This window comes from Oncorhynchus clarkii, chromosome 12 (assembly GCF_045791955.1).
Source record: "Oncorhynchus clarkii lewisi isolate Uvic-CL-2024 chromosome 12, UVic_Ocla_1.0, whole genome shotgun sequence".
Classification (NCBI taxonomy): Eukaryota; Metazoa; Chordata; class Actinopteri; order Salmoniformes; family Salmonidae; genus Oncorhynchus; species Oncorhynchus clarkii.
This window is the reverse complement of record NC_092158.1, coordinates 67,750,846-67,770,160: the sequence shown is the minus strand read 5'-3', so window position 1 is coordinate 67,770,160 and position 19,315 is coordinate 67,750,846. Positions and strand designations below refer to the sequence as shown.

The 19,315-nt window shown below is 45.2% G+C and overlaps 1 protein-coding gene across 3 annotated transcripts; it reads left to right on the top strand.

Moving 5' to 3' along the window:
- The first annotated feature begins 309 nt into the window (after positions 1-309).
- On the top strand, positions 310-7,572 carry LOC139422178 (BEN domain-containing protein 6-like). Of its 3 annotated transcripts, none has more exons than XM_071173336.1 (7): positions 310-669; positions 797-895; positions 1,555-1,614; positions 1,724-1,829; positions 2,041-2,312; positions 3,029-3,215; positions 6,810-7,572. In XM_071173336.1, exons 1-7 carry the CDS (start codon positions 553-555, stop codon positions 6,974-6,976), a joined length of 1,008 nt encoding a protein of 335 aa, XP_071029437.1. In that variant the 5' UTR covers positions 310-552; the 3' UTR covers positions 6,977-7,572. The 3 variants fall into 3 exon arrangements, with proteins under 3 accessions (XP_071029437.1, XP_071029436.1, XP_071029438.1); XM_071173335.1 differs by having other exon boundaries at positions 421-669; positions 1,552-1,614; XM_071173337.1 differs by having other exon boundaries at positions 421-669; positions 802-895; positions 1,552-1,614; positions 6,810-7,565.
- The last annotated feature ends 11,743 nt before the right edge of the window (positions 7,573-19,315 follow it).

Genomic DNA, 19,315 nt, shown 5'->3' with positions numbered 1-19,315 from the left:
ATTTCCCTTTATAGTTTATTCGCCTAAGCATGATCTTCATCCACAAACCATTTTATTTCACAAACTTTGCTTTTTTGTGTCAGCAATTAGACATTGTTTTTTAGAGAATTAAACATTGTTCTTAGGGAGGGCTAGTTACCCCCTAGTACCCTATAGCATCGTGATGGAATTGAAATTCACATAGTGTACGTTATCCCTTCGAATACACCCTCCCATTCAAATAATTGTTAAATAATTAAACAATAAATGTACTTGAAAGTCATGAGCATGCCCAAAGCTATAACTGCGTCTTTCATCTTGAGCAGTCTTGCCATGTCATGCCACGGTACATTAAACCGAAAAATAGCTTATTAAATCAAGTGTGTGGAATACAGTTCTACTAAATGAGCTACAATAAGTACAACCGTAACAAATATTGTTCCCCGCGCCACGGTTGCTGCGGGTGCCTACCCAGCATTGACGCGAAAGTCGGGGAGCCGAGCACAGTGTATTGACCAGCATGTTCAAGAAGCAGCCAGTGTTTCAGCGGGGGAAAAGGATAATGGGAGAAAGATGAGAAGGAAAACAATAGCAAAGCGCATTTTCGACCTCGAATATGAAGAAGAGGAGGAGGAAGACCCTAAATATGAAGACTTTGGCATCACGACATCGCACAGCCAGCCTCCATGTGTACGTAAACGTTTAACGGTTATTTGTAGTCTGGTCTTTATACAGTAGCTGCCCATTCCGTGAGGAGCGAGTATTTGTCGCTCACGATTTATGTCGCTAATTACCCTACCCGGACTGTCTATTACAGCACAGACTGCAGAAGAGAAGAAAGCACACACACCCGGTGAAAGAGAACGTAGAAGAGAACCCACCATGCAACACCGCTCTCCAGAAGTTGAAAACGAGGGTTTGGCTCGACTATTATCATATAATATTTTTGGGACAAAGTTTGCTCTATTATCTGTCGGGGTTGGCACGCGTCTGCTCATTATGATGGCATCATATGCGCATCTTGACCGACCGACATAAATCCTATTTGTACGTTAGTAATATAGCACCTCACTTCCTCGCTTGAGGGTTTACAACTTGGAAGCCACAAGGCTGTAGTAGTAGTGACACAGAGAGCATTCACCTCTCAGCGGTGTTTTGTCATAATGGCGCTAATATGAGAGAGAGGCATGGTGGGGGCAGCCATTGATCTCAATGATGGAGCGAGGAGGAGAGGGGGAGAGGAGAGCACAAACCTTTGGCAAGGGGAGGTGGTGAAAAGAACGCCAAGCCAAGACAGCAACAAGTAACATGTTGCTGCTACTCCTAAATAAAATAAGGATTCTGAATCATAGCTTTACAATGAAACTCTATTTATTTTTTGGCAAGACATAAGAATTTATGAAGAATAATATTTTTTATCATCATCACAGGGATTTTCTTATGTTTCAATCTAGCTATGATTTTGACCATAGCTGACAATACATCATATAACAAATCAAATAAAAAAACACTGACTGACCCACAGTTACATATAAGTGAGACAACTTGTATGATTCATTTCTTATCTCCAAGCAGGTACTAGTGTCAGACAACCCCAGTGTCGAACGCATCGAGGATGGCGACCTCATGGCAGAGGTACACTGGATGATGGCAGTGTGCGAGTGTGTGAGTGCGTGTGTGTGAGTGATTGCTTGTGGTTTAGACTTTCTCTGTATGACTTTTTGACTTCTTAATTTCTCTCAAGGGTCTCGGAGGCCTACAGTCACGCTCGAAGGCTGACCTGGTTGCCATGGTGCTGAGCATGCAGCGAGAGATGGACAACCTGAGGGAGCAAATCAGATGCCTCACAGGTGAGGGCCAGCAGGAGAAGTAGGAGGAAGTTGCCCCTAGACACTGATTTGAGTTCATTTTTATATTTTCCCTGCTAATGATTAAGGTCAGGAGTCAGGGAGGAAATGCTGTTCCTAGATCTGTGCCTAAGAACAACCCAGGATGCTTTAATCTCTTGGATTTTTGTGGGATTCATACTAATGACTGCCATACTATACTATGGTATGCTAGCGTGTGGAAAGTTGGCACGTAACCTGGAGACCCTGATCGAGAGGACGGAGGTGTGGTCGAGCAGCACGGACCGGAGAACTACATCTCCCAGCACTCCTGAGATCCTGGTGAGGAGTGGTGCCATGACAACGTCGGCCCTGCTGGCCTCTCCAGGGGTGCTGAACGGGTGCTGGGCGACCAAACTAGAGCCCCCCCACCCCCACCAGAATGGATACCCTCCGGGGTCTCATGAGGGGGGTTCCCAGATCAACGGACCACCCCTCTATCAGGAGGTGATGAACCCTTTAAATGTCTTTGACGTCAAAAATATATAGCATACGTTTTCAGGAGAGGTTAAAAACTGTACTAGAAGTCCTTTTTGATGTCATGCAATATGCAAAATGATATCTATTGTTTGAAGTTGACTGAATAGGCCTTTGGTCTTTGTCTTATAGCAGAATGCTAATATATAGCCGGGTCCATAATGTTTGGCATCCTTGATAAAGATGAGCCAAATAGACTGTATAAAATAAACAATACAAATACTGAGCTATATTGTATGCAAAAAAATTGGGACATGTCCAGAGACTGAGATGTTGATCTTGTAGTCAATTAACCATTTCTTTGTGAATTTCGATTAGTGCTTGGGGTTATTGTCTTGCTGGAAGATCCACTTAAGGCCAAGTGTCAGCCTCCTGGCAGAGGCAACCACGTTTTTTTGGCTAAAATGTCGTGGTACTGGGTAAAGTTCATGATGCCGTTGACCATAACAAGGGCCCCAGGAACAGTGGAAGCAAAACTCATTTGACCCCTATGTCTTTCTCTATGCAATTGTATTAGTATAAAATAATATAATTGGCAAAAATGTAGCTGAGTATTTGTCTTTAAAAAAAAATATTTTTTTCTCATCATTATCAAGGGTGCAACAATTACGGACTCCACTGTATCTCTAAAATGGGATGGGCCACTACAATTTTAAAGGTGCAACCTAATGTCTTATACCATTCAGTTCATCACTGCGGAGCTGCTTGACCGCTGTAACACGGGGACCACTGCCCAGAAGCTGACCAATGACCTGCTCCGGGGCCTCTATGAGAGGGACTGCCTGGCCTCTCACTCCATCTCCGGCATCGTCAACAACAAGAGGGGCCAACCCAAGCCTGCCCTGCCTGCAGACGAGATCCAGGCAATACTGAGTAAGGTCTCGTCTGTACTGCAGCCTGAGACAGCTAAACACATCCACTCATAACAGCAAAGCACATCCCCCCTCATAACAGCAAAACACATCCCCTCATAACAGCTAAACACATCCCCTCATAACAGCTAAACACATCCCCTCATAACAGCTAAACACATCCCCTCATAACAGCTAAACACATCCCCTCATAACAGCTAAACACATCCCCTCATAACAGCTTAGTGACACCCACTCATAACAGCTAAACACACCCACTCATAACAGCAAAACACATCCCCTCATAACAGCTAAACACATCCCCTCATAACAGCTAAACACATCCCCTCATAACAGCTAAACACATCCCCTCATAACAGCTTAGTGACACCCCCTCATAACAGCAAGTCACATCCCCTCATAACTGCTAAACACATCCCCTCATAACTGCTAAACACATCCCCTCATAACTGCTAAACACATCCCCTCATAACTGCTAAACACATCCCCTCGTAACAGCTAAACACATCCCCTCATAACAGCTGAACACACCCCCTCATAACAGCTAAACACATCCCCTCATAACAGCTAAACACATCCCCTCTTAACAGCTAAACACATCCCCTCTTAACAGCTAAACACATCACCTCATAACAGCTAGTCACATCCACTCATTACAGCTAAACACATCCACTCATTACAGCTAAACACATCCCCTCATAACAGCTAAACACATCCCCTCATAACAGCTAAACACATCCCCTCATAACAGCTAAACACATCCCCTCATAACAGCTGAACACCCCCCCTCATAACAGCTAAACACACCCCCTCATAACAGCTAAACACACCCCCTCATAACAGCTGAACACACCCCCTCATAACAGCTAAACACATCCCCTCATAACAGCTAAACACATCCCCTCATAACAGCTAAACACATCCCCTCATAACTGCTAAACACATCCCCTCATAACTGCTAAACACATCCCCTCTTAACAGCTAAACACATCCCCTCATAACAGCTAAACACATCCACTCATTACAGCTAAACACATCCACTCATTACAGCTAAACACATCCCCTCATAACAGCTAGTCACATCCACTTATTACAGCTAAACACATCCACTCATTACAGCTAAACACATCCCCTCATAACAGCTAAACACATCCCCTCATAACAGCTATTCACATCCCCTCATAACAGCTAAACACATCCCCTCATAACAGCTAAACACATCCCCTCATAACAGCTAAACACATCCCCTCATAACTGCTAAACACATCCCCTCATAACTGCTAAACACATCCCCTCATAACTGCTAAACACATCCCCTCATAACAGCTAAACACATCCACTCAATTACAGCTAAACACATCCCCTCATAACAGCTAGTCATTTCTCCCCATAACAGCTAAACACATCCCCTCATTACAGCTAGTCATTTCTCCTCATAACTGCTAAACACATCCCCTCATAACAGCTCAACACATCCCCTCATAACAGCTAAACACATCCCCTCATAACAGCTAGTAATTTCTCCTCATAACAGCTAAACACATCATCTCATAACATCTAAACACATCCCCTCATAACAGCTAGTTACATCCCCTCATAACAGCTAGTCACATCCCCTCATAACAGCTAGTCACATCCCCTCATAACAGCTAGTCACATCCCCTCATAACAGCTAAACACATCCCCTCATAACAGGTAAACACATCCCCTCATAACAGCTAAACACATCCCCTCATAACAGCTAAACATATCCCCTCATAACAGCTAAACACATCCCCTCATAACAGCTAGTCACATCCCCTCATAACAGCTAGTCACATCCCCTCATAACAGCTAAACACATCCCCTCATAACAGCTAGTCACATCCCCTCATAACAGCTAGTCACATCCCATCATAACAGCTAGTCACATCCCCTCATAACAGCTAAACACATCCCCTCATAACAGCTAGTCACATCCTATCATAACAGCTAGTCACATCCCCTCATAACAGCTAAACACAACCCCTCATAACAGCTAAACACATCCCCTCATAACAGCAAGTCACATCCCCTCATAACAGCTAGTCACATCCCCCATAACAGCTAAACACATCCCCTCATAACAGCTAGTCACATCCCCTCATAACAGCTAGTCACATCCCCTCATAACAGCTAGTCACATCCCCTCATAACAGCTAGTCACATCCCCTCATAACAGCTAGTCACACCCCCATACGGCAGTTGAACATGTCACACTTCCCGCACTTACCTCATGCTACAATGGAAATACTTTTCACATGAACTTCATACCTTCCTATCAAAGTTAGTTGAATGCAGGGACTGTAAGTCGATCTGGACAAGGTTGTCTGCTTAATGACTAGGGTAACAGTGTTGTTATTTCCGTTTGACTTCTAATCTGCCATTGTCTGGGACCCAAACTGCCGTTTATAGACCACGGTATTCTAGGTACAGGCTTAGAGATGTATAGAGATCTCACCTTTGTGTCTGTGCTATTTTGGCATCTGACAACATGCGCAGCGCCATTGAGGCTATCACCATTTGAAAGATTTTTGATGAGTTTGGTGTTTGAAGAAAAGCGTAAAGCTAATATTGGTGATTTTCCCACACCTGCAGTGCTGGAGTCTTGAACCTAATCTTGTCATTCATTTATTATGCCCACTAGATGGCGGTGATATAGCTTAAAGCCATTTACAAGCTAGACAAAACAATTTACAGAAGACACCAATGTGCCAAACAATGCTCATCACGAGCATTGACAGGTCTGAAGTGGAGCGGGTCGAGAGTTTCAAGTTCCTTGGTGTCCACATCACCAATGAACTATCATGGTCCAAACATATCAAGACAGTTGTGAAGAGGGCACGACAACACATTTTTTCCCCCTCAGGAGATTTGGCATGGGTCTCCAGAGTCACAAAACGTTCTACAGCTGCACCATCGAGAGCATCCGGAACGGTTGCATCACCGCCTGGCAACTGCTTGGTACCTGACCGTAAGGCGCTGCAGAGGATAGTGCATATGGCCCAGTACATCACTGGGGACAAGCTTCCTGCCATCCAGGACCTATATACTATGCGGTGTCAGAGGAAGGCCCAAAGAATTGGCAAAGACTCCAGTCACCTAAGTCATAGACCTTTCTCTCTGCTACCGCATGGCGAGCTGTACAGGAGCGCCAAGTCTAGGACCAAAATGCTCCTTAACCACTTTTATCTCACCTCTGTTTTTACACTGCTGCCACTCGTTGTTTATTATCTATGCATAGTCACTTTAGAAATGGCCTTGACTAACCTATATCCCCGCGCATCTACTCGGTACAGGTACCCCCTGTATATAGCCTCGTTATTGTTATGTAATTTTCTTGTGCATTTCATAGTAAGGTTGTATTCAGTGCATGTGACAAATACAATTTAATTTGATTTGACAATGCTCTGATCATTGGTCGGATCGCCCCCAACTCATAGGAATCCCCACGCAGTTGACTACTTTAAAATGGTGGAACCCCTTAATGGCAATGTCCTTGCAAAAACGGGTTATTTCCAAGTAATGATAACTTTACATCTCTATAGGTTTCTGATCTTTGACCTATCACCCACAGGAGCGGTGCAGCACTACTTCCCAGGGAAGACGGACTCGGAGATCAAGGGCTACATCCGCCAGAAGCTGCAGAACGAAGCCAAGCGGCTCCGCAAGAAGCCTCATCTGGCCGTGAAGGTGGAGCCAGAGGCTGGGTCAGAGGGGGCGGAGAGTACTTTCTACATCTAAGGGGAGTGAAGTGCTCCACCCCTGTCCAGGTTAAAGTGCAATTATGGGAGGGAGACTCACATAATAACTGCTGTGAGAGGGAACCAAAATGGAGCAGCCTTATCAACACCAGTCTAGTCTATCTGTTTGTCTGTCCATTCCCAGCCATGTCTCTGGTCCGGGAGAGAAATAGCCTAGTGAGGGAGGAGTCTATTTGTCTGACAACGTGATCATTCCAGGGGAAGTGTTATTGACTCCAGTCTGATCGAGACTAGTTACTGCTCAGGTGAAGTTAGATGATACTGTAGCTTATTCTTCCTCTGCCCTCTGGCATCGTTCTCAAGCCTCAGCCAGCTAGCCAGCCAGCAGTAGTAGGCCTAGTAGATGGCAAGTGATTTGTATCCAAGTTTCGTACTCTTGTTTCTCTGAAGGAGGTGGCAGTCAGTTGGTGCTGTGTAGGGAAGTCGACAACATAGCCGTCAGTGAAGCTGCGCTGCACTCTGTGTCACTTCAGTTTGATTTACAGTGTTGTCATTGACCTCGTGAAATGAACCTAGCCTTAGTATTGAATTAATTACAATGTTGCTGAATAAAAAATGATTTTGTTTTTCCCCAAAGCATCATTGTGCTTTTCTTTACATTTTTATTTTTTTTACATTATTCTGTCAGAACTTGACGAAACTAGAACTGATACTTACACGTCATGTTATCATAGCAGTAATACCCTCAAGACATTTTAGAAATATCTTCATTTTTATATCTATGGTATCTTATAAAACATAACATTGAAATTATTTTAAAATGAAGAGATCTAACCTACCCTTTTCTAATGATTACTCTTTACGTTGTATGGTGCATCAAAATGAACCCCTAATTATTACCTAACAACTATGCCAATGCAACTGGAGACCGATTACATGACCAGATATTGGCCATAAGATTCAGCTGTCTTTCTAAAGGACATGTGTTCTTCCTGAAGCCCCAGGATGAACAAGAGTTTTCCCCAGGTCCTCAGAGGAACCCAGCCTGGTCCTCACTCACCAGCTGTGCTCCTCACAAAAGACCCACAACGGAGAGTCTCCCACCGGGAACAAAGGATGGCGTGGGAACCACATATGCTCCATAATCAATACAACCCTGTCCTATCTCTCTCATCCCACACCCACACACACTCAAGACAGACGCATGTACGCCACAAATCTGCTCCATCATCATCTGTGCTGCATGAAGCTAATCCATTTTAGGTGTCAATATCACTGCAGATAAGTGTGTGACAATGGTTTGTGTAGGACCAGGGTTTTATTTAGACCTGGGTTGGACAAGGGAGTGTGTCTTTTTAGACAATCAGTTATCTCAGCCATCAAATTATATTATATTTGTCACATGCACCGAATACAACGGGTGTAGACTTTACCGGGAAATGCTTACTAGAATTTGTATTAGCAAAAAATGAATTGGTAATACAATAAAATAACAATAGCGGGGCTATATACAAGGAGCATGGTACTGACTCAATGTGCAGGGGGTAGGAGGTGGTTGAGGTAATTAAGGTAATATGACATGTAGGTAGGGGTAAAAGTGACTAGGCAATCAGGATAGATAAGCAGAGTAGCAGCAGCGTATATGAAAAGTACGAAAGTGTGTGGCGTCAATATGTGTACGTGTTTTGTGTCTGTGAGTGTATGTAGTGCGCGCGTGTGTGTGTTTGGAGTGTCAGCGTAGTATGTGTGAGTGTGTGTGTGTGTAAAGTCCAGCGAGTGTGCATAGAGCCAGTGCAATAATCAAGTCTGTTTCCTGTCATCTAACCCCTTTCTGTGGATGTTATGTGTATCTGCGTTGTTTTGCCACTGTGTCTCTGTCCTGCAGTATCCATGACCGAAATGTGATCCTGTCATTTTCTCAGCAACTCATAAAAGATGTTGCTTTATATCTTGAACATATTTATTATGCCAGTGGTGGGAAAAGTACTCAATTCTCATAAGTAAAGATACCTTAATATAGAATGACTCAAGTAAAAGTGAAAGTCACCCAGTAAAATATTACTTGAGTAAAAGTCTAAAAGTATTTGGTTTTAAATATACTGAAGTATCAAAAGTAAATGTAATTGCTCAAATATATTTCAGTATCAAAAGTAAAAGTACGAATACTTTAAAATTCCTTATATTAAGCAAACCAGACGGCACCATTTTCTAGATTTTTGAAATTTACGGATAGCCAAGGTCACACTCCAACACGCAGACATCATTTACAAACAAAGCGTTTGTGTTTAGTGAGTCCGCCAGATCAGAGGCAGTAGGGATGACCAGGGATGTTCTGAGTGTGCGAATTGGACCATTTTCTGTCATTTTGAGTGTCAGGGAAAATATGGTGTAAAAAAGTATATCATTTTCTTTAGGAATGTAGTGAATTAAAAGTATAAGTTGTTAAAAAATATAGTAAAGTAAAGCACAGATACCCCAAAAAACGACTTAAGTAGTACTTTAAAGAATTTTACACCACTGTATTATACTACCCAATGCATTGCTCTGTGACACCATAAATATTCATTTGTGATACAGAGATCTTCTCTTTCAGTAGATCTTTGAGACCATCTAACATCTAGATAGTCATCTCTCAATTAAAGGAGGCAGAGGTTTCTCTTAAGGTGTGGCGGTAACGATCGTGCCTAGATAACTGCCCCTCTTCACTAAACCGTGGGGGCCATAGAGATGTATAACCTTACCATGGCTCTCTCCTTGAACTGGGTCAGAAACAGCAGGGAGGGGAAACAGATTAGATGTGTATTAAAAGTGAATTGAGTGTCTTTCCCCTGCTGTGATTTTTAATATATCATTTATGCCACGTTTCTGGTGGTAAGCAAACACATCCCACAATGCCTTGGAACGCAGGGCGCCAGGGTACCCACAGTGCCACACTCGCACAGCCCACGCGCCGCGTTTACTTTATATTCATCTTCCGTCTCTGTCAAACCGCAGACAAATATTTCTGGGGGAAAATAGACTGTCTTAATTGACAGAATAATGATTTGTCTTTGTTGTGAGTAGTTTGCCAACAATACGTTTCTTCCAACAAAGTATTTTAGATTTGTAGCTCTGGAGAAAATAGTTTTCCTCTGTAATATTAATGTACAACTGTTACAGTCAGGATTTTAAGTCCTTCTCTGCTCAAGAATGCTGTAAGCTATGAGCAATATTTCTTCAAATCAGCTTTATTCCAGTGAGTGTATGTGGCCAGTCAGGCTGTTTAGAGAACACACGCTTTCCCAATGTCCTCAAGTGTGATGTGTCCCATAGACCGAGCATAGAGAGGCTTACAGGTATTACAGTACTCAGAAATAGGACCGTATGGAATCTAATAACACTGATAAGAGTGGCTAACACGGTAGCTGCCCAGTCATCCACGCTGGCACTACTATCTTATTCATTTCACATGATACTCAGCAGACAAACCAGAGTCCTGTGATGTCACAACAACATCACAGCAATGCAGGATAATGTTGTTGAGATGGGGTAATTTCCCTCAAGTCCCAATGAGGATATAGGCTAGTGTGCGGAACAGGACAGGGTAAGGCTCCTAGGAAAAGGGTCTGGTCTACATGATTGAATGGCTAGTGATGCGCTCCTCTGCTCAATTTAATGGCCTCGCTCTCTCTGAGAAACAAACAAAAGGTTTAGAACAAACGAGAGGGTAGAATAAAGGAATTGACGTGTGACTAAACGTGTGTGTAAACTGGACACACATTTTGTCTTTACATACAAAACCGTTGCGATCCATATGGATTTGGAGAACACACACATTAATGAATGTGTTTGTATTCAAGCATGTACACATGTCCACGTGAGTGTCATCTCTTTGTCGTGGCGCAAGGAGCAGGGTTCGTGCTCTCTCTGATGGTAGCCGCTCCTCTTGGGGATGACTCAGTGTCTGTCTGTCTGTCTGTCTGTCTGTCTGTCTGTCTGTCTGTCTGTCTGTCTGTCTGTCTGTCTGGAGCCCCAGGCGGTAAAAGAGGTGACCATCGCCCCAGCAGCCAAACACACAACGCACCAACCACCACAGCATGGCCGGTTGCCCAGGTAACTCCAGCCCCTCGAGATGGCCGATCGTAGTGTGTGTGTGTGTGTGAGGGGAGAGCAGGGGGATGTCTGACTCTGAACTAGGGGACAGGGCTCGACTCAGCCCCAGCCCTGGTCTGCCTCACAGAGCACTAACACCTGCCCACCCCCGATCTGTGGGGAATAGTGGCAGAGAGCAGATGACGACCCTTAAAAATGTAGTGAGGAGAGAGAGAGAGAGAGAGAGAGAGAGAGAGAGAGAGAGAAGGAGAGAGGGCAAAGGGTAAAAGGGAGGTGGGCCGGGTACGTAGGCAGGGTTAGGGCCCAAATGAGAGCATCTGTCCAATGAGAGGAGTGGAATTTATTTATTATCTGCTTGGAAGAGGTTGTTCCACAGGGTGGTTTGATTAATGTCCAGCCCTCCATCTTGTCAGTCTGTTTTTGTCCGCTGAAAGGAAAACAAAGCGCAGGGGGCCGGGGGGATGCAGGGAGGGTGTGGGGCGGCGGTTAATGGCTGCCGCTGCCGCTCCTTTTCATGTCATCTGGGCCTGTCAGCCCTGATTGATGGCTCCGACAATGATTGGACAGACCCCCGGCTCAGTGCTTATCATGGGCAGCATCGTGACAGAGAGAGAGAGAGAGAGAGAGAGAGAGAGAAGGAGATATTTACTCGTCCAATGGTGTAAGAGAAAAAGGTGCAACTCACCAATAGCAAGGGAGAAGCAGATCGAGCGAGAGAGAAAAGAGAGAGAGAGAGAGGGATTGGGTTGTCCTATTGCGTTGCTGGGAGAGAGAATGAAAGAGAGAAGAGAGAAAGAGTGGGAGAAAGAGAACGAGGAGGGAGGGATTGTGAGAGGTTTGTATTGAGCCTGTTCAATTACTCTAGGTTCCATATTTGGACACAAGGTTCAGGAAACATGCCTAGTGTGTCCAAATCTTTGTCTTGGCACAGTGGGCACTGACACACTTGGTGTTAGTGGATTCATCTGCCATCACCAATATTGCTCAGTTTACCAACCTGTTTCCATTCCCGCTGTTTCACACCCTTTACCTCTGTCAACCTCATTGGGTTATACAGAGTACACTGGATCACTGAAATTGAGTCATGTTGTAGAGCAAAAATTAATCCAAATGCAAATTTTGCAAATATGAATACGACCCTGGAAACCAGATGGTGTATGTGCTTGTTTCAATTTAGATGAAAGACAATAAAATATCACCACAATTACTTAGGTAATTTACATTTACCAAGAAAATTCGAAATAAATACCAGGCAATTAGAGGAATGTAAAATAAACTCATTTATCACATTTATGATGACATAGACAACACAACCAGCTTCAAATGTTCAACATGTATAATCTTCTTAAAAGTAATGCCAGCTGTCATAATCTGCCCCAATTTGTCATGGCCAGATTTACACTGAGTATACAAAATATTAGGAATACCTTCTTTATTTTGAGTTGCACCCCTCCCCCCTTTCTGCGCTCAGAACAGCCTCAGTTTTGCCTTGGCATGGACTCTACAAGGTGTCGAAAGCGTTCCATGTTGACTCCAATGTTTCAAGTTAGCTAGATGTCCTTTGGGTGGTGGACCATTCATGATACACGCAGGAAACGGTTGATCGTGAAAAAACCCAGCAGCGTTGCAGTTCTTGACACAAACCGCTGCACCTGGCACCTACTACCGTAACCCCGTTCAAAGGCACTTCAATCTTTTGTCCGCCCATTCCACATCTGAACGGCACACACACACACACCATCCGTTTCTCAATTGTCTCAAGGCTTAAAAATCCTTCTGGAACCGGTCTCCTCCACTTCATCTACACTGATTGAAGTGGATTTAACAAGTGACATCAATAAGGGATCATAACTTCCACCTGGATTCACCCGGTCAGTGTATGTCATGGAAAAAGCAAGTGTTCTTCGTGAAATGTACACTCAGTGTATATACAAACACACATTCACATGGGATCAGTGACCACTGCTGAGGCCTAGACACACACAAATAGAAAAACACGCACACACGATAACACATACGTTACACGTGAATGAAAGAAGTCATGCTTATAGACATAACACCACCCAATATAGATGTATCTAATAATTTGTTGTTTGTTACTCTCTTCCTGTATTTCTATCTAGTGTGTGATTGTGAATCAATGAAATGTGAGTCTGTTCGTTTCATTGTGCTGGGCATATGTGTCTGTGGTCGTAGCTTATCTGTGTGTGCCTGGCTGCCTGTGCTTCTCTGGGTGCAGCATTAGTGAGTCTGTGGCTCCCTGCTGTGCTTCAAGTCCACAGGCCTGCCGTTGATGGACAGGTTGAAGGCTAATGTTTAGAGAACGTTCCACGCTCTGTCTCTCAGATCTGCTCCCCCCCCCCCCCCCCCTGCCGTGCCCATTCTTGTTCATAATGTTTTGTACACTCAGTGTACGTCAACTTGTGACAATCTTTATGTCGGCATTATGTCGTGTTGGGATATGTTATGACTAAGGGGCAGGAGTTTTTCCTGACCACATGAACAGACCAGACAACTGAAACGTCTGTGACTTTATGATTCTGGTCATGTCACATGATCAGGAAATACCCAGAGCCTTAGTTGTGACAATAGATTTCTGGGAAAATGTCTCGGGGGGTTGTACTGTACGCATAGTGTCCCTGTCACCATGGTATTACGGGGCAGGACTGCCTGGTGAACCATAGTCTCACAAGTCAGGTAGGAGCACGAAAGTGAAAGACAGACTTCAAGGCTAGTTGAATCCCTCTGGATAACGCTCAATACAAAGGAGACTGGGAGATAACCCCTCTCTCTTCATTCTCATATTTTCCACACGTTCATCCACCTATCAGTGCTTTCCTCAGTTATCCATCTTGAAAACCAACACCTTTCAGCACGTAAAAGATTACATAACCCGTACTGCACTGACTCCGAGGGATCAGAGTCCTGCCTAGTCTCTTAGTGGTTCTGAATTTGGACCCCTCTTCCTGATCAAAGCTGTCACAGGGGAGAGAGGAAGAGATAGGAGGGGGTCTCCCAGGGCCCTCTCAGTCACTGTGATTACATTTGAGAATGGGAACATATGCAAAAGGAGCCTCGGCGGCTGGGGGGGGGGGACTCCTGATCCCGTGGCGCCGCCCGGTTCCTCCACTCCCCCCCCCCCTCCCCAGTGAGCCAAATGGATCCACAAATTGAGTTGGTTCTGCTAAGCAAATCAGATTTAGCATGGGAGGGCCACACCATTACTGGGCTGCAGAGTGTTTAGGGTCATCTGGTTCAGTTGGGGAATTGATTTTTGTGTTTTAACCCCCTTGTCCTCCTCCTGTTTCCCTGTCACCCATGTACCCGTTTCTCTCCTCCCTTGTCCTCCTCCTGTTTCCCTGCCACCCATGTACCCGTTTATCTCCTCCCTTGTCCTCCTCCTGTTTCCATGTCACCCATGTACCCGTTTCTCTCCTCCCTTGTCCTCCTCCTGTTTCCCTGTCACCCATGTACCCGTTTCTCCCCTCCCTTGTCCTCCTCCTGTTTCCCTGTCACCCATGTACCCGTTTCTCTCCTCCCTTGTCCTCCTCCTGTTTCCCTGCCACCCATGTACCCGTTTCTCTCCTTCCTTGTCCTCCTCCTGTTTCCCTGCCACCCATGTACCCGTTTATCTCCTCCCTTGTCCTCCTCCTGTTTCCCTGCCACCCATGTACCCGTTTCTCTCCTCCCTTGTCCTCCTCCTGTTTCCCTGCCACCCATGTACCTGTTTCTCTCCTCCCTTGTCCTCCTCCTGTTTCCCTGCCACCCATGTACCCGTTTCTCTCCTCCCTTGTCCTCCTCCTGTTTCCCTGCCACCCATGTACCCGTTTCTATCCTCCCTTGTCCTCCTCCTGTTTACCTGTCACCCATGTACCCGTTTCTCTCCTCCCTTGTCCTCCTCCTGTTTCCCTGTCACCCATGTACCCGTTTCTCTCCTCCCTTGTCCTCCTCCTGTTTCCCTGCCACCCATGTACCCGTTTCTCTCCTCCCTTGTCCTCCTCCTGTTTCCCTGCCACCCATGTACCCGTTTCTATCCTCCCTTGTCCTCCTCCTGTTTACCTGTCACCCATGTACCCGTTTCTCTCCTCCCTTGTCCTCCTCCTGTTTCCCTGTCACCCATGTACCCGCTTTTTGACCCCTTCTTTCCCCATTTCTGTCTCCACGTCTGTCTCTATTTCTCTTTATATAATTTGATTCCTCAGCTAAGTGAAACAGAGAACTCATAGCCCGAGCACATTGGAAGCTGTAAGTGTAGTTGAGGTGTTTGAACTAACCCAAAAGTGAAGTGTATCTGGAAATATGTAGACAACTTACCATTATTTCTCAACTAAATTGGACATGACCATCTCAAGAATGCTTCATGTTTTTTTTTATAATCTAAAGATATGTTGCTGATAATATGCTAGTGGAAGACAAAACCTTTGCTAGCAGCTAGGCGACACTAAGAACAGTTCCGCAGAAAACGTATTACAAAAAAATACAACATTTTAAAGTGTTGTTTTATTCTCCTTCCACTACGGTGCTTGAGGACGAAAGACAGACACTTCAAAGCAATACCACTTGCTCTAACCACCTTCCGAGAGCGACCAGGTCTAAGCTCCCAACCACAGCTCTCGACTTCTAGAAAGATCCTCATCAGGGGTTTCAACATTTTGCACGTTTCAGCTTATTTCCTGTAATTCTACACACTTTGTAATGGGGTGCAGAACAAATGTTGCCGTTTTAAAGCTCATGTCGAATGTGATATTTATGTGATATTTGAGTGACTCAAACGTTACAACAAAATCTGTAGGCCCCAAAAAAAACTAGCTAAAAAAAAACATTAACTGACATGGGCTAGTTGATCTGGACATTTCTGACAAGCTAGAAATAGCTCTCTAGGGTATGCAACGACTGACATGACAAGAGGAACTGATGTATGATTTTCAAGAGTAAGTTGAAAGCCAGACTGAGGGTTCGTCCTCCCCGCCGAACCCTCAGTTTGGGAACCACTGCTATACTAGCGGCTAGAAGCACACTACTGTTGTTGTTCACGTGAGTCACACACTGCCAGGCACAGCTTTAATAGCTACATGGTGATAATCAATTACCCCAAATTAATTAACACCCCTGTCTCATTGCAACACTCCCAACCATCCATCCATCCACCCACCCACACACACACACACACACACTTCTCCCTCTCTGGGAGTTGGTCACACACACATCCAGTGGAGACAGACTAAAGTAAAATACAAAGTTCTCGAGCCAATGTTGAGTCGTGGCCTGGTAAAGGTGAAATTACACAATCGTGTTGCTACGATATGAAAGCTAACCATACTGTTACATGCACTCTTAGGAAAAAGGGTTCCAAAAGAGTTCTCCCCATATAATAACCCTTTTGGTTCCAGGTAGATCCTTTTTTGGTTTCAGGTAAAAACACCTTTGGGTTCAATTTAGAACCCTGTGTAGAAAGGGTTCTACATGGAACCCCAAAAAGGGTTCTACTTACAACCAAAAAGGGTTCTTCAGAGGGTTTTCCTATGGGGTCAGACGAAGAACCCTTAAACGTTCTTGATAGCACCTTTTTTTCAAAGAGTGTACTGCCTGTTGTCTGTGACTGTGTCAAATCGATTCTCATAACTGTACTTAATATAATATTATATGCCATTTAGCAGACACCTTAATCCAAAAGAATGTAATCATACGCGCACACATTTTTACATATAGGTGGCCCCAGCAGGAAACAAACCCACGACCCTTGGCATCACAAGTGCCATGTTCTACCAACTGAGCTAGACAGGACTGCTCATAACCTGTTACGAGATGATATTGGTGGTGCATAAGTGTTTGTGGGAAGGGTTTCCTAATGTCTGAAGTGACTTAGCTGCTCCGTTCCCTCAGTTAGACATGTCTCTCCTCAGTCCTTGTCCATTTTTTCTCCCTCTTTTCCTCAATGCATCTGTCTCTCTATCTTAAAATGCCTCTCTCTTTCCTTCCCCTCTTCTCCACCAGTGTGTCTACCTACAGTATCAGTGCTTTTCTCAGGTCTTTCCTTCCCCTCTTCTCCACCAGTGTGTCTACCTACAGTATCAGTGCTTTTCTCAGATATTTCATTTGAGCTTTAACCTCTATTCCTCCACTGCCCTGGTCTCATCTCATTTCCTCCTGATCCATCCCACATACGTTTCTCCTCTCACTTCCTCTATTTTCACTCTGTATCTTAACCTCCTTCTACCTCTCCTCCTCTCTCCCCATCCTCTCTCTGTCTTCCCTCCTCTTTTTCTCCACCCTCTCCCTCTTTCGCTCTATGCATCACTCTACCTCTCTCTGTTTGATTGGTCTCCTCCCCTATTTTGTGTGTGTGTGTGTGTGTGTGTGTGTGGCTGTGTGTGTGTGTGTGTGTGTGTGTGTGTGTGTGTGTGGGTGGCTGTGTGTGTTTGGAGAGGAGGATAGCTACAGGCCCAGAGGGGATTGTTGTGGAAGATGAGCAGGCAGCTAGCAGGGATTCTAACATCAGCCAAGCACAGGAGGAGACCAAACAGACAGAGAGAGAGGTGGAGTGATTTACGGAACACACACACACACACACACACACACACACACACACACACACACACACACACACACACACACACACACACACACACACACACACACACACACACACACACACACACACACTAACAGAAGCTTGTAGTCCAGCCTCCAGGAGAGGGTTGGTGTGGCAGGACCACGGGGGAGTGGAGGGTGTTTTAGGGGGGTGACATCCCTCCCCAGCGGTACGCACAATAGGGGGGTTTCTTCTGCGCCCCTCAGTGGCAAGGGGCCCCCTCCCCTCACCCCTGGGGCCCGGGCCCCTCTGGTGTCGTTAAGTGAGCCCTGAGTGAGATTGATTGGGGTCAAGACCCCCCAACCCCCTATACCCCGGGGCAGTGCCCAGCCCTCATCCTCTCCTTTTCCACCCCCTTCTAAAATACGCTTGGATCAGTCCAGCTGCTCCCATTCCTCTCACTCTCACTCCTCTCTCTATAGCCTACTCTCCCCTCTTCCCTCTCTTGTGTGACCCTTCCCTCCTTTTCTTTTCCCACTCTGTTCTCTGTCTGTGGATTCTCTCTGATTAGGTTTGTGTTAACTGCCTCTTTGCTGGAAGACCGTAAATTACTCTGGTGGGAGGAAATGGGGTCCTCCGGAGTCCTCCTTTCCCCCCTCTTTCTACAGAGACAAGAGAAAATAGACAGAATGAGTGAAGTCAATGAAAATGTGTAACACATTTCCCCCTCACAAGCCGTCTTTGTTGAGCTGAACTGATGATCAAATGAAAGCGGTGTTTGTTGAGGAAATATGGTTTTGAACCCAAAAACATACAGATGCTCATCCCAAAAATTGGTGAATTTGTCTATTTTGAATATGAGCCACTGTGTTGTTGATGGAGTACACATGGGATTCCCAATACACCCACCTCTCTCTTTCTTTCTCTATACCAATATATCTCTCCTCCCTCTCACACACACACACACACATCCACACACACAGAAGCCCCCTTTCTCTCTCGGCCCAGTGGTTGTTGTTTACCTTCAGCTGAGATGAAACCATCGGTCCGTTCCTCTCAGTGCAGGGAGGACATTTATCTTGCCTGGCAGCCCTGCTCTCCCTGACCCCTCCGTTGGTCATCTCCAGTGACCAGCGATGGAGCATCCCCCCCCCCAATCCTCCCCTCTGCACCCCCATACACCCCCCCCCCCCCATCCTCCCCTCTGCACCCCCATACCCACCCCATCCAGCAGAGGATACTGCAGTAAACCATGGGTCCTCCAGGACCACAGGTAAACAACATGCTGGTCTGAGGAAGACCTCAACTTTCTTCTTCCTGAAAGTTGTCTCAGCCTGCGAGTCATTCTAGTATGGTACCTTGCTGCATAGCCTCATGGGACATGTAGTAAGTGACCAACCTTATTCAGGTTTTCTGTGTGGGTCTCCTACGTTAAGAGGTGCACTTCTTACTGGTATCGCACATAAGACATTCTTAAGTGCTACCTATGAGCGAATGCATTTGTCATATGGTTGTGGAAGGACTAAAGGCAATGCTAATGTGTTGCCAATAGCTTTAAAATATGCATTTGATTAAAATAGCTCAAATCTCATGTCACAACATTAGTGCATTGAAGGTATTTTACACCAGGGGATGAGAACACCGTGCCACATGATTTGGTTTGAATGAAAATCCAAACACAAAGACACACAACATCAGCAACAGTTGAAGCCTCTGCCTGACATTACCATCAGGACAAAATTGTGTTTTTTAAAT

Bases quoted from the DNA above. Each gene is read 5' to 3' on its own strand.
- LOC139422178 (XM_071173335.1), top strand. From the start codon at position 553: ATGAGAAGGAAAACAATAGCAAAGCGCATTTTCGACCTCGAATATGAA. The intron at 2,313-3,028 runs GTGATGAACCCT...TATACCATTCAG, and splicing joins GACCACCCCTCTATCAGGAG to TTCATCACTGCGGAGCTGCT. The intron at 3,216-6,809 runs GTAAGGTCTCGT...TATCACCCACAG, and splicing joins CGAGATCCAGGCAATACTGA to GAGCGGTGCAGCACTACTTC.